General features: G+C 42.7%; 2 protein-coding genes and 2 pseudogenes across 2 annotated transcripts; 2 read left to right on the top strand and 2 right to left on the bottom strand.

Annotated features, from left to right (window-relative positions):
* The first annotated feature begins 333 nt into the window (after window positions 1-333).
* On the top strand, window positions 334-2,818 carry LOC149115224 (uncharacterized). The gene has a single exon (XM_089284773.1). It carries the CDS (start codon window positions 926-928, stop codon window positions 1,979-1,981), a length of 1,056 nt encoding a protein of 351 aa, XP_089140899.1. The 5' UTR covers window positions 334-925; the 3' UTR covers window positions 1,982-2,818.
* A 2,278-nt stretch (window positions 2,819-5,096) lies between these two features.
* On the top strand, window positions 5,097-8,311 carry LOC149115222 (uncharacterized; annotated as a pseudogene).
* LOC149115223 (uncharacterized) lies at window positions 6,430-7,363 on the bottom strand (annotated as a pseudogene).
* A 4,896-nt stretch (window positions 8,312-13,207) lies between the features above and the next one.
* Window positions 13,208-15,350, bottom strand: LOC149115221 (uncharacterized). The gene has a single exon (XM_089284771.1). It carries the CDS (start codon window positions 14,663-14,665, stop codon window positions 13,208-13,210), a length of 1,458 nt encoding a protein of 485 aa, XP_089140897.1. The 5' UTR covers window positions 14,666-15,350.
* Window positions 15,351-15,415: the final 65 nt, after the last annotated feature.

Here is a 15,415-nt window from a genome sequence, read left to right as displayed (position 1 = left end):
TGTTTCATTGTTATCAGATAAGTAACAGTCTCCTCTCTCAACGAAAAGTTTATTTCTAAAAGCATACTTTTCTACATAGAGTGTTCGAAGCTGTAAGCAGTTATGCACGTTTCATGTAACAATAAAAAAAACCCCTGTGCTGCTGAAGTTTAGTTGGCAAGTGGTGCGAATCGGACATGATAAATTTATCGCTGGGTTAGAATTTTTTCGCCCGTCTATGGAGAGGTATTGGGTTGCTGTGATTTTGGCTAGCGCTGCTTCAGAGAAACGTTTTTTGCTCTTTTCTTTCGATATCAACTGGGCCGCGGGGGCCAAGTTCTTGTAACGCTAAATGTTTCATTGTTTTTTTTTTTGTTTGTTTAGGTCGCACTGTTCCGGTAAAACCAATCGAGCTGGCTTCCAAGCTTCTTGAGTTGTAACATTCGCGACAAATTTACGTATTTGCCTGGTAAAATAAAGTTCTCGTTGTGTGGTAAAAGTGGCTGAATGACTGGCAGCTGGTCAAAGTAGCAAAAACACTAAATGACCGGCCAAACAATTTTTTTAAAGAATGCTAGTAAATCTTCGTTTAGCTGGGCATTGAATAAGAAGCCATGAGCCATGTTTGTGCGACAGTAATGAGAGATCAATTAACTAGAATGATTAAAATAATGTGTTTGGGATAAATGCCTCCGCCCCCAACCACCTACCCCCCGACCCCTTGAGATCTGTTGTTCTACCGAAATTAGCCATGTCTGAGAGACCTAAGAGAAGAAGGGGACTGGTACGAGACATGGGCGCGGTTTTACGACAAGGAAGTCACAGTATATCAATACATGAATTAGCTTGCTGTATTCACTTTCACAATCAACGCCCCGAGGTTTGCTTGCTTCGCAAGTGCTCAACAAGAAAGGCTAACTTCAGCTGCAGACACTGAGTTCAAGTCATGTCTAACCTTCCAGATTATCCAGAGATCGTGCCGAAGAGTGCGGAGGAGGCCAGAGGAATCGACTTTTGTGGTACTAAGCACGACTATTATATCATTCGTTCAGATCTTGGCGTCTATATGAGAAGCGCAAATTTCCATGAAGGGAATGATATCAAGATTTACTCCTTAAGTCCAGCTTGTCAGTGGGGCGATCACTACTTGGCCACCAAAGATCAGTACTACATCATTAAAGGGAACGAATATCGTAGAGTTACCAACATGAATGAAGACAAAGATGCTGTGGTGTACAGTCTTCATCCCAACTGTCGTGGAGGAAGCCACTACTACTCTGCGTTTGGCAATTACTACATCGTATTTGCCGACAAGGGCGTCTATCGACGAGTGGAGAACATGAACACTGACAAGGGTGCCGTTGAATATAGCATCCACGAAGCGTTCCGTGATGGTCTCTACTTCTGGGGTACGACTGATTATGTCTACTGTTTGAAGCAAGCAGGCGAATGGAGTGTCCCTTACCACAGAAGCACCAACATGAATCTCGACGAAAACCCAGCCACTTTCAGCGTTCACGAGTCAGTCCTCAACTTTATACCTGGCGGCATAGCTCAAACCGACGGAAAAGCGTTTGGTTATTGGCATAATATCAAATCTTTTGCAAATGAAACCGACGTTACAGTCGACTGGAAAACAACCATCACGAAAACCGTTGGCTTCACAAGGAGTGAAATGTCCTCCATAGAGCACAACTGGTCCATCGAGGCGGGAGCACAGTACCAAAGCGGTCTTTTGAGTGAGGCCATCTCCAAATATCAGTTTAGCCTCAAAGTCCAGTATGGTGGAAAGAGCGTTAACACAGAGCAGCAACAATGGAGTAACATCACTGAAGAATCCGAAACCCTTAACCTGCATATCCGGCCCCGCTCTGAGGTGTACATTTGGCAGTATCAAATGGGGTTTGGCCAGAAGAAGAACCTTTTCAGCCCTAACCTGGAGATTACCGAAGATTCAAAACCACCTGATGAACCAGCAATTTACTATAGTCATGCAAAGTAAGGCTGAATCGGTGCGCGTCTCAGAATTCTTCTGTTAAGTGTGAAACGGGTGAACTTTATTAGTCAGAATTGTGTTTGTTAATTAGGCCACGAAGTGTTTTGGAATTTTGTAGTAATTTCGCTTTATCTAGTTGAATTTGGCTCTCCTACATAATTCCCTGACATACACTATGTATTCGTATTTAGCTTTTTGATATACGCAGTATCTAGTCATAGCTATTCAGGTTCAGGGCGTATGGGTATGTTAAGTTGTAGAAACTGAATGTTCACATACATTTTTTACACGAATTCGCGTGGTTATCTGTATTTAGATTTTGTCGTTACTATGAACACAATGAATGGATTTGCTCTCCACATTTGATGAATGTTACATCAGAACGGAAATCAGTCTATTGACTCAAGTATTGTTATGTCCAAAATTGGCTTTTTTCCTGTTACCTGTTTCGTTTCTAGGGAAACGAAACAGTATTGTCAGGCCGATATCACGCGATCACCTAACTTCAAAATACTTGCTGTTGTAACAAGATGTGTTTGTTCAGGTCTGACGAGATTGGCAACAAGATATCATTTTGTTGGGTTATTGTTTTAATAGTCGTCGCATTTTGTGCGAGTGAGAAATCTTTCAGTCGATGAAAAACAGCTAATGAAATACCTACTGAACAACAAAGTTAGCCCTTAGGTCTCATTTTAACGATTTGGTGTGGTTTTTTCAAGTGTTTACCAGAAACAGAGATTCGAGACAGTAAGTCAAGTTGTTACTTCTATAGTCTAGTGATTGCTTTTAATGCTAATAGCTGTAATAAATTAAACTAGCAGTAATTAAAGATGATTTACCGCATGTTTGATGTTTTCTATTGACTGGAACGATTTGATCTGCCGACAGTGAAGGCAATGTTTGGGGTAAATGAAGAATTCACAGTTTTAAAATATATTTAAAATAAAGATAAAGGCGATAATTTGCTGTGATGATATTTCCTTGGTTTGTTGTTGACAAGAAGTTCAAAACCGCGCGGTGAAATTTAAGGCGCAAATTTACTCATAAGAATAAGTAAAAGCTTAAGAAGTTCATTGAGTTGAGATGGAGTGTAATTGCGGTATTTGGCATTATTATTTGTAAGGTCTGAATGTATAGGGAGTTTAATAACAGTTGTTATCGACCTACAATAAGTGTTAAAAGTTGTCAAAAGAGTTAACGCACGCGCGCGCCACATTCGAAAAAAAGGGAAAATTTTGGCAAAAATACAAGGACAATACAATTACTACGTTTTCTGTTTGCTATCCGCCAATGTAGTAACCCTGCGTGTCCATACTTTGCAACGCTCAATAACTAACGCATGCAAAGATTGTAACACTAGAATAAACCGAATTCGGAAGAAAAAAGTTTGTCGACAAAATTACCGAGAATGTATGGGAACGAAAAGAGACTTTTCGCGTCTGCTACACGCAGTTATCGTAACCTCAAACGACACTTGCAAACATTCGGACATCAGAATAAACAGATTCAGAAAAGATAAAATTTCAGCCAGAAAATTACGTAATTGATCACATAGAAACATCGACTCCCCGTCCCCGGACATACCCCGGGCATTTGACTCGTCGCTGAGCGCAGGGGTGGGGTGGGGAGGGGGGCGGGAATTTGAAACCAAATGGAAGGGATGGAGGGGAGGGGACTTGGAGAAATTCGCGCACTTTTTATTTTGGGGTTGGCCGGAAGCGGGATTGTTGAAGTTTAATTCGCGTCGACCGGTACATTACAGTCATTACAGAGTGAAAATAATTGAAATTTTTCTTCCTTTTTTCATGGATATGTTCTCAGTTCTTCTATCTTGAATTAGCAGCTTGTAATACGTTAAGAATTTTAAACACCCCGTCATATTTAGGTGTTTCACCTTACACCTGAGGTATAAGAAACCCCAAATAGTTATTTGCTATACTGGTAATAACAAAGGTTGGGCAGTCCGAGCGAGATCGATGGAAGGAATTGAAGAATTAATAAAAGTTGCAGATGCGTAGTACCATATAATAGTCCTACATAATTGAAGTTAAAAGAGTATCTGGGTAAGCCCGTGAAAAGGCTCTCTAATCGAGGATGGAAAGCGGGATGAAAGCGGAGAGAAGAGAGGGGAGGAGAGAGAGAGGAGGGGAGACGCCCCAACCCGCACCCCATTCCCTCCTCGGCCACTTCACTCTCATCCAGTTTCCTCTCGGCCCTTCCAGCTGCGGTCAGACCCTTCAAGCCAGAGCCTGTTCACAGGCTATATCTGGGTATACGCCAAGGTTATCAATAAGCCAATTTTGATGTGATAAAATTCTAACTTGGCTGCGAGACTTGGGGGAATAAAACAAAAATAATCTTTATTCCTTCCTCATGTTCGATTTGGTCTAGTTTTTCGTTTATTCCCCAAGCCCTTACGCTGTGCGATTGATGGAGTCGAATTGATGAAACGCAACAAACAATTTATTGTACAAGTAATCAGATACAAAACTTGAACATGTTAATAGAATGATGAATAACAAACTGTAACCAAACGAACTCTATTACAGGATTTGCAATGTCAAATACATTATCTCAAAATTTAAAGTAAGTGGTTATATCTAGCATTTAAAGACCGTTTCAGAGGTTTTCTGTCTTTTAAACCTCTTTAAATATCAAAATATTCGCATAAGTGCATCATGTCATGACGATAAATCCGGAATTTTCTGGCCGTAAAATTAAATGCGACTGAGATAACTTGCCTAATATCACGTATCGTTCTCTTGCCGATAATCAATATAATACAGTGGCGGATCCAGGGGAGGGGGGACGGAGGGCCCGGGCTCTCCCCCCGCCCCCCTTCTTATTTTGGGTAAAAAAAAACCGCACAAGAAAGAATAGCCGACAGGGCAAGCAAAAAAACAAAAAACGGGCCACCCCCTTAGCTCAAGGTCTGGATACCACCACCCCCCCCGCCCCGCCCCCTTAGCTCAAGGTCTGGACCGCCACTGTAAGAGAGACAAGAGAGAGTGCTCGTAAACGGTGGATTGTGTATATCGTCACATTTCCTGTTTATCGACCCAAGTAGTATCTTTTCTATCAGAGGTCACTCCAAGGAACATAAGACGATCCTGATGTACATTTAGGACTGGGGAGCACTCTGACTGAAATGCAGTAAATCAAAATAAAGGCTGATAAGTCCATCCTATTTCTTAGCTAATGCCGTAATTTATCACTATTTTGGCTTCAGATTGACTATTAAATTTACTGAATATTAGAGCAAAACCAATAAAAAGAACTGACAATTGAAATTCCAATCCAAAATACGAAGTTACGTTCCATTGAGCGGGGGCTTCTGATGCTGACGTCATATTTTCAATAATCGTGACACTAACCTTCACCAACATCGTTTCTGCTAAACACGCAGCAGTTCTGATATCTGTTTTACAATGTCTTCTATTGTAACAACCCTGGTTAAAGCGACTATTGGCTTGCTTGTGAATAAAGGCAGAGATAAGGTAGCGGAGAAGCTGAAAGATGGCGATGTAACAGAACAAAAATTCCGTCGATTGATCGTCCGTGAAATCGATGATATCAAGTCTAAGTTGGATGGATTATCAAGGAAAGATTTGCTAGCGAGTATTAGCTTCTTTGAGGAAGGAATCGGGTTTTTGTATGACGTTTCTGATAAGGCAAGGTCCAGAAGCGAGCCAGGCGCGTCAACAACACAAGCAGCTTGTGATGAAGCATTTTCTCTCGCCGAGGAAATGAAGAAGTTGGAGCTTATTGACCTGGATGAATCAGCTACGAGGGCTCTTTCTGACGCAAAGAAGAGATTCGAAGATTCTTGAAGAAAAGCAACAGAAGCCTTTGGTAATGAAGCTCTAGAAACGTCTGACCGTATTCTAGCAATGCAATATCGAGTCATGGCGACAATACTAGAGAAACTAGACAATCCCGAGGACGCCATATCACCATGTAGAATTTGCGTTGAAGAACTGAACTCTTTGTCAGCAGTTCAGAATAGTTTTGATGTTCAGCTCAAGAAAGGCCTCGGGGGAGTATGGGCTGGGTTTGTTTGGTAAACACGAACGCAGACAAATCATTTCCAGTGTTTGCTACGTCAATCGTGTCGTCTACGATGTCACGTAAACAGTCAATAAAGGCGTAGATCCCTGGATTTGGCCTACTGTTGATGTCGGAGAAGACAAAGTTGATCCTTTGCGCGACCAAAGATTAACTGAAGTATTGCGTAAGCACGGCATAGAACAGTGTTGTGTAACATTGTCATTTGGTCAGGAGGGTGAAGAGGAGCACAAGCTGAAGGAGCCAGTGTGTATTGCTACAAACTCCAGCGGACATTTCATTATCGGGGACCGCGACGATTGTACCTTAAAGGTGTTTGACAGCGGTGGTAAATTTGTAAAACATTTCAGTGTCTGTAGTGAAGTCGTGGATACAAAGTTATACATTCATGGTGTAGCCACAGATGTGCATGACAACATCTATTTATTTATTTATTTATTTATTTAACATTTCTTTATACACGGTTAAAAATCATCAGGTAATACTAATATTTAAAGTTATATATATATAAAAAAAAAAAAATTAATACTAATAAACTACTAATAAACAGTCCATGCTAAATACTAATTAATAAAAATTGAAGTAGTAAATCCTAATTTAAATATTAAACTAATCCTGTTTTCCATGAATGCCGTGTCTAACTTTGCTTTTAAATTGATTAAAGGATTTTATCATCCTGAGATTGCAGGGTAGGCTGTTCCAGAGAGTTGCACCACTGTAACTAAAGCTATTTTTCATATAGTTAGTTCGTGGATGAGGTACAACCAGTTTGTTTTTGGAATCCCTTAAAGAATAGCGCATTCCACTACGTTTTAGAAATTTAGACGATAGGTATTCAGGAACCAAGCCATTTAAAGATTTATATACCATTAAGGCTTTCTGAATTTGACGCTGGGTACACAAATCTTTCCAACCCAGTTGTCGTATTAGACCTTTGGCATCAGTATCATAACTAGAGGAAGTTAACACGCGAGCGGCGCGGTTCTGAAGCTTTTGTAGCCTGTCCGACAAAGTTTTACCGCTATTACCCCAGACAAGATTGCAGTAGTCAAAATGAGGTTGAATTAGAGCACTGTATACATAAAGCAGTGTAGCTGGTGGAACAAAAGGCCTAACTCGTTTTATGGCACCGATCCCAGATGCAATCTTTTTAGACAATTTATCAATATGGGTTTGCCAAGTTTTTCGTCGATCAACACACCGAGCGATTTGACTGAGGAGACACGATTTATTGGAACATTATTAATTGACAGCTCAAGTGTATCTGGAAGGGTACTCAATCTTTGTCTGGAACCAATCAACATAAATTCAGTTTTAGTCGCGTTTAAAGTAAGCTTGTTAGAAGTAAGCCATTTGTTTAAATTACTTAGATCGTGATTTAGATTAGACTGTATAGAGCTCAGATCAGCTCCCGCATATGTGATGTGGGTGTCATCAGCATACATCCTAAGCTGACATGATGATAAGCAGTTGGGCAAGCGTTAATGTAAATAAGAAATAATAGGGGACCTAGGATTGTTCCTTGAGGTACCCCACATTTTAGCGAACAGGTTTGAGAAAGAGAACCATTAACAAGACATCGTTGTGTACGGCTAGTTAAATATGAGTTGAACCAGTCAAGAGCTATTCCTTGAACTCCGTAAAGGTTCATTTTAGTTAAAAGAATTTCATGATCAACAGTGTCGAACGCTTTTTTTAAATCGAGAAAAACTACAGCATTAACATTTCCGCGATCGATATTAAACGCCCAACTATCGGTAGCTTCTAATAGAGCAGTAACAGTTGAATGCAATGCGCGAAAGCCCGACTGTTGTTTAGAAATTACGTCCTCTTTAGTTAGAAAGCTATATAGCTGGTCATACACGATACTCTCGAATACCTTAGCAATTACTGGAATGACTGAAATTGGTCGATAATTATTTAGATCAGATCGCTCACCCTGCTTAAACAACGGAGTAACTCTAGCACATTTCCGATCGTCAGGAAATATACCAGAAGTCAGATAAAGAGACCGAAATAAGATCAGCACATTCACGGATTAATCTAGCAGAAATGTTATCAAGGCCTGTTGCTTTAGATCTAGATAATTTGTTTAGATGAGAAAAAACAATATTACCGCTAGTTGGACAGAAATGGAATGTTTTGTTGTTACAAGTGATAAAGTTAGTGTAGCTCGAATCATCATTTTGACCTATTGGAGGTATTTCATTGGCAAGTCTGGGCCCGATTGTTGAAAAATGGTCATTAAAAGTATCTGAAATTTCACTAGAATTATTGATTACAACGTCATTTACTTTTAGTTCTTTCACAGTCTCATTGCTTTTACGGCGAGATGTAAGTTCATTAATTGTTTGCCAAGTTTTCTTAGAGTTGCCCTCAAATTGCATAAAAGCTTTCGAAAAATAAGATGCCTTAGCAGTTTTGATCCTATTATTTATTGAGTTTCGCAGCTTTTTATACTTTGCCCAATCGCATGGATCATTTGACTTCACAGCTTTTCTCTTGGCAGCGTCACGATCGCGCATACCTTTCTTCAAGTCTGAGTTGATCCAGGGTGCCTTATGTGATCTTATACGTTTAGTTCTAGTAGTATATGGTGTAGTCGACAAATACCGTTTCACAGAAGGAGAAGTATTTCCCCGTTTTGCAACCCCCAGCTTTAATACCGAAGCTCGCAAGCTCGCTTCGGTTAAAGCTGGGGGTTGCAAAACGGGGAACTGCTGAGTCCCTCTCTGAAACAGTATTTGTCGACTACACCATATACTACTTAAAACAACGGGGAGGAAGGGACACCAATTAGAAACAAACGAGCCCGCTGTTATACCGTCCGAGCATAAGCGATGCTTCGAGCAACAAACAAATGCGCGTGGCTGATGCGGGGCCGGAAAGAAAGTTGTGGAAAGCGGTGTGTGGGGACCTTGTGCAAGCAGCACAACTACCAGCTAAAGAAAGGGATGAGAATGCCGCCCCATGTCGGGTCTGCGGGGTCGGGGTGCAGTGCGCCTACCGGTTATGCAGGGGCTGTGGAGGGAAAACTGTAAACCAGCGGCTAATGCGGAAGGGCAAAAAAGCGAAGAAGGATTTCGATCTCGTTCTGCTCGAGCTGAAGGCAACACAATTAGAGAAATGAGGATACGTATTATACCGCAAGGAACCATGGCAACCGCGGAGTCAAGCAACACACAAGAAAGTAAACAAATCAAACAAATCAAAGAAAAAGTGCATCAAGAAATAGAAGAAAGCCCTTACTGCGCCAGAGCAGGAAAACTTGTAAAGGTGTTGCATTGCAAAAAATGCTACTTGTACGGCAAAAATTATTTTGATCCTTTTTGCTGTACGGGGGAAAAAACGGTCTTTGCCACGATTGCTACAAAAAAAAAAACATTTTCCACTATCTGGGATACCCAATTTATGACGTCCACGAGTACGACCGAGCCTTTATTAAATTTCATGAGACATAAGAAAACATCATCGAGATCGCGTGCAGTGTCACAAAAAACAGGTGAAAAAACGGGGGAGAAAAACCTTTTTTTTTAGCCAGTCAAAGCAACTGTAACAAAACAAAATGGCGGCGGTCTCTGTTTTCTGATGTCGACTGGGTTTCTTCAACAAAGTTTGAAATCGTAGTAGACATTGCCTGTTTCTACCGACAATTTAGCACCAAGATTCAAGATGAAGTTTGTTTTTTCTCTTTTTTCCATCGCATAAAACAACGAAACCGGCGCCCACACTAAAAAGGTTGAACCGTTCTCTTTTTCAAGTTTTAACACAACTGAAGGTCCGTATTTGTTCCGACCTTGGTTGTACAATGCAAGGACTCTGTACGTCCCCACTTTTATATCACGCCATCTAAGCGTTTCTTCTGGCTCTTGAAAGTCTTCGAGAGATGGCCAGTCGCGCTTGTCGGGTGGAGGTGTGTCAACAACATCGAAAGTTTGTCCACGATCCATCATAGAATACCAAATATACGCATCTCTTCAACAAGAAATTCAAAGATTACTATTTTGCCTCAACCATTGCAGCGACGATCTCGCGAGTAATATCTCGAGCATCTTTTTGCCACTCAGGAGTAAACATTTCTTCATGAACGAAAAGGCAGAGCATGTGGAAACACACAATCATCTTTTAATAACATGGAAGAAAACCCGGGAGTTTTTAAATGTCAGTTCGAAGCGGGAGGGTTCGTGATTTTTTTTATCATTTCTGCTTCAAGTCTGCCGCGGATGTCTTTCTCCAGTTTCTGTACATCAACATCAGGAAGCTTTCTCTTTGATGGCTGGCGAAGTAGTTTTGCTCGGACTTGTTCCTTTAGAGCGTTATACTGCTGAAACTCGGAAAGGATGGTGTCAAACTCGTGGGAAGACACTTCGTTGTTGTTCAAAGCTTTGGAGAGCAGTCTGTTGATTGTATCCCGCTTGGCAACGGCGAGCGTGGTAATCTCTTGATGTTTTTTTATTTTCGACTCAAGTTTTTTGCTGGCGATTATCAGCCCCGAAGAAACGAGAGCGAAACACCCCCCAGCGCCGCCTAAAGGAACTGTTACCGGCAGGCCAACCAAAGAGAGGGCGGAGCCAAAACTAGCGCTGGAAAAAGCTGCCGAGAGAACACTGGAGCCGGCGGCACTCCAATTAACGAACTTTCTCGTCCGTTTGTATTTTTTAGCAACGAGGCGATAGTAGCCGACCTCACGGTCCAAAGTGTTGGAAATCTCGTTGATCTTTTGCAAGCGGAAATTTTCAGAAGACGACGCCAGTACTGGATAGAGAGGCTCGGCAGGCGGCGCGCTTGGAGGTAACAGATTTGCTGAAGACATTGCGTGTATAAAGAAATTTAATTTAACTCTAATTCAAAAAGAAGCGGGAAGCTTTTGAAATCAAAGAGTTCGCCATTTTCGTCTTTACGCTAATGGTGATGGTATTTATAAACTCTTCTGTAGAACAGTCTCGCAAAACCTGTTCCGGAGAACCGTGGTAGCTTACCTTTTAAAAAGGCTTCCCTTTCACATCGAACAGGGCTAAGACATCCGACTTTTTGCCATTGAACAGATTCTTTTCTTCGTCGATCAAATTACAATGAATAAAATATGTCGTTAGAGATGTAATCCGTTTTACGAATGTTATAGTCTTCAACTTTCGCCCAATACCAAGCAAACCGGCTAAATCGCGATCAAGTTCAATCGGCTTTGTCCCAACCCCAAAATTTTTTATTATAAGCTGGCCAGCAGGTTGATTTATTTCTGTTTCCAACTTATAACTATATTTTGCGAACAGAACTTCTATTTCTTTTGCCAGGCTTTCTAAATCATAATACCCTGGGAGTAATTTACTAATTGACAAAGCTCTATCTTTGTCTTTATCTCCCAAGGAGGCTGAACCTTCTTTTTTCAAAGTGTCCCAGCTGTTGAATAAACTACAAGAAATGAGTTTCATGAAATGTACTTTCGGTATCGGCTCTTCAAAATAGATAGTCTCTCCATTCTTTTGTGTGACAATAGTGAGAACAACCATTTTTATATTTAACAAACAAAATTGTGTTCAAATACAATGGCGAATTTGTGGAAAGATCCTGAGTTTGTGAAAAAAGCAGATGCCGCCAAGAAAAAGTCGTGGACAAATTTTTTAAACCACTTTCCAAAAGCGGACAAAAGCCGGTTCGTTTCACAAGAAAGCATCGACGAGAAAAATAACGCAACAGCAGAGGTGTTTTTCAAAGAAAGCGAAGGCTCGTTTCAAAGGGTCTTCGGCTCAGACAGGCGGTATTGGAGCGCGGAAATGAAACAGGCGCTCGGTTTGGGAGACAGCGGGGGTTTTCCTTACCAATTGTCGCCACTTGGTTCAAAAGTTTCCTTGCCCATCCCTGCGGTACCTTTCGACGGTAAAGCGCCAAGCTTGAAGAAAATATTCAACGCCGAAATAAAAATCTACGTCACGCCTGGGCAATATTTCACAACAAAATTCAGAGAAATATTTCAAGAAATCAAACTCAGGCACACTTCTGGAACCGAATCAAAACACTGGTTAGGAGGGCCAGACATGAAATATTGGCCGCAACAGCTCAACTTCGCGGTTTTCTGCGCGACACAAGGTTGCGGAGTTTCTCGCGAAATCTTTGACAGCGGGATGAATCTCCCCCCGCAGATAAGAGCTTTTATATCTTCCACGTGTATTTCACGGTCAGGCGCATTTTGTACCAGCTAGGAGGTATTCAGAGCATAAGCGCTTTGCCCGGAGACCCGACGTTCAGCCAAATGAACAATCATTAGGACGTTGCTTCGTACAAAAGGATATGCGACGAGTTCGGCATTGATCCCTCGAGCGATTTTCGCTTCACACAAGGGAAAAAGCACGGCTTGGGAAGTGTATACATTGGCGTGACAGGGCACGGGCCGTTGAAAACAGGAACCGCTTATCCAAGAGGGTTCTATAAATTCAGTGATGAAGGCGGTGCGGCAAGCAAAGGAAATCTGCTTTCTTTCATTGAACCTTATGCCGTGGCCCAGTATGACTGGTTCGCGCCAAACACAGCATCCGGTTTGAGGCAGGTGGGGTTGTCGAGAATCAACCAGTCAATCGAGGCTTTCGTTTACTGCGTCCTGGGCGCGCAAGTCAACGTCCACAGCAGCATTCTCGGCTCTGGCGGCCGGGCGAAAGAAGCCCAAAGCGAGTTCCTGGTGCTGATGGAAGGCGCGATCAGACAGCCCGACCTGGCCAAGAGCGTACAAAGGTACCAGCTTGCGGTGGATCAAGCGAAGGTCAGGCTCAATCTTGCTGTAGCCCCCATAGCCTGGTTCATGCCCGCGCAAATGATAATAAACACCGAAAGCACAATCGGTTACAACAACAAGCTGAAACAGGCGGTCTCCGGGATGAAACTTGGGGTGAACAACGAGGTAAACCCGGAGACAAAAAAAGCTGCGCTCAAACTAATGGCAGGCGGCCCGTCAAAAATTAACCCGCCCAACAGCCATCCGTCCAACCCGATACACAAAGCCGCAACAGCCGAATCAAGGAAATCAGCTTCTACCGAAACTCAGCAAGCACAGCCGACGGCACAAAAAATAGAGCCCAAGGCTCCAGATGAAACATCGCAACACGAAATAAACAAAACAGCTGTCATTGTTGGCGTAGTAGGATTCTCGGCTTTGCTGTTCATGGCTTGGCGGTAAAGTTAACGCCGCTTATTAAGATATTTTTCGAACAAAAAGGCCACCGCGGCAAGAATGAGCAGCCAGGTGTGCTCGGCCAGAAACCCGACGAATTGGCCGGCGGCTTTGAATAGAAAGCTCACAACCGAGCCAATCAGCCCGGGCAGCAGAGAACCAAGTTTCGCGGCAATATCTTTGAGGCCATTTCCCAAAGCTTTGCCGGTGGCTTTCAAACCTCTGGTGAGGGCCCCGATGACAGCTCCGATTGTGGTCCCGGCGGCGTTAGGAAAAGCGGTCAACGTCACGCCATATTTTTGGAAGATCTCTTTGACCCTTTCCATGAGAGGCCGCCCCCTTTCCCTTTCCGCAATCTGAGTTTGCAAACGCGCGATCTCCTCGTTTCTTCCTGCCACTCTGCCTTCTGCGGCTTCTTTGACGGAGGGCGAGGCATTCTCATCTTGAATGATTGCCTGGTCTTCCTCGTTTTGGCGCTGCAGCTCGCTTTCCTGCTCTTTCAGGTCGTCCAACGGTTTTGTTTGGTTGAGCCTTTCTTCCATGGCGTTTGTTTCACTTTCTTTTTGTGCGCGCAAGGTCTTGATTCTTTCAAGCTTTGCTTTCAATTTATCTATTTCTTGTACTTTTTTTGTAAGCGAGTCCAATTCTTTTTTCTTGTTTTCAAAATCGCTTTGATAGTTCTTTTTCAGTTCTTTCAGCCTACGCAGCTCTGCTTCACTTTCAAGATTCGAACCATGATTATCCTGAATGGCATCAATCTGAGCATTAGTTTTCCCGATTTTACCTCTCAGAACTTCGATTTCTTTCTTTTCTTCTTCTCTTTGCGAAGCGAGTGTTTCCGCCTGGCGTAGTTGTCTCTCTGCCTCTATCTGTCTTTGGCGTTGTTCTCTGATGGTGTCGCGGTCTTCAGCTATGATGTTTTCAGCTCTTGGCCCCAGAGCTGCTTTTTTCGCGTCTGTGAAACCTTTTTGTAACCCTTGGTCGCCAATCTTGAAAATTTTAGACTCACCTCCCCTTGGGCCAAATGAAACGATCTCAGTTTGACTACCTTTTTTGCTGAAACCAATTGGGCCCAATTTTTTGAAGTCTACCTTCGGGAACCAACTTTTGATTTTTTCTTTTGCCCTTTCAAGCATGGCCGGTTTGTCCTCGTTATGTATGAAAGGCTCGAGCAAAGGGATATTTTCTCCAACAATGAATGATGTCTCGGCATAAGAAGTGTCAGGCAGGCCGGACTGCTCGTGACGAAAAGTACTCATTTCCGTTTGTACGCCCTCGTTGTAGGGGGCGCCGGGTTGGTAGGGAGTGGATGCCGCACCTGGGTCAAAAGGTTTGGTTCTGTTAACCTCTTGTTCGTCATCATCATCATCGTTCTGGTTAATCCGGTTATCAAGGTCCGTGTCTTTGTAACCAAATTCGCCGCCTTCCGACATAGCGATATATTGTGAAGGTGAATTAATCAACATGACACGAGCGTGGGACAAAGAAAAATTCTGAGTCCCCGACAGGAATCGAACCCATGACCTCCCGAACACCGGGCGGGCGCTCTATCCACTGAGCTACGAGAACTCATGGAGAGCGAGGTCATTTAACTGAGTTCATATATGATAGGTGTCCTCCATACTGCTAGGATCAACGCTATCGAATTCATCGTGAGTAGTGATAAGTTAATAAAGATGGTGAATTTTAAGCTCGGTAATGAAATGTGAAGGTGAATTAATCAACATGACACGAGCGTGGGACAAAGAAAAATTCTGAGTCCCCGACAGGAATCGAACCCATGACCTCCCGAACACCGGGCGGGCGCTCTATCCACTGAGCTACGAGAACTCATGGAGAGCAAGGTCATTTAACTGAGTTCATATATGATAGGTGTCCTGCATACTGTTAGGATCAACGCTATCGAATTCATCGTGAGTAGTGATAAGTTAATAAAGATGGTGAATTTTAAGCTCGGTAATGAAATGTGAAGGTGAATTAATCAACATGACACGAGCGTGGGACAAAGAAAAATTCTGAGTCCCCGACAGGAATCGAACCCATGACCTCCCGAACACCGGGCGGGCGCTCTATCCACTGAGCTACGAGAACTCATGGAGAGCAAGGTCATTTAACTGAGTTCATATATGATAGGTGTCCTGCATACTGTTAGGATCAACGCTATCGAATTCATCGTGAGTAGTGATAAGTTAATAAAGATGGTGAATTTTAAGCTC

The sequence above is a fragment of the Orbicella faveolata genome, unplaced genomic scaffold (genome assembly GCF_042242905.1).
Source record: "Orbicella faveolata isolate gen_17 unplaced genomic scaffold, um_ofav_v1 contig_13, whole genome shotgun sequence".
NCBI lineage: Eukaryota > Metazoa > Cnidaria > Anthozoa > Scleractinia > Merulinidae > Orbicella > Orbicella faveolata.
The sequence above is the reverse complement of the archived record's forward strand: the minus strand, read 5'-3'. Positions and strand labels throughout refer to the sequence as shown.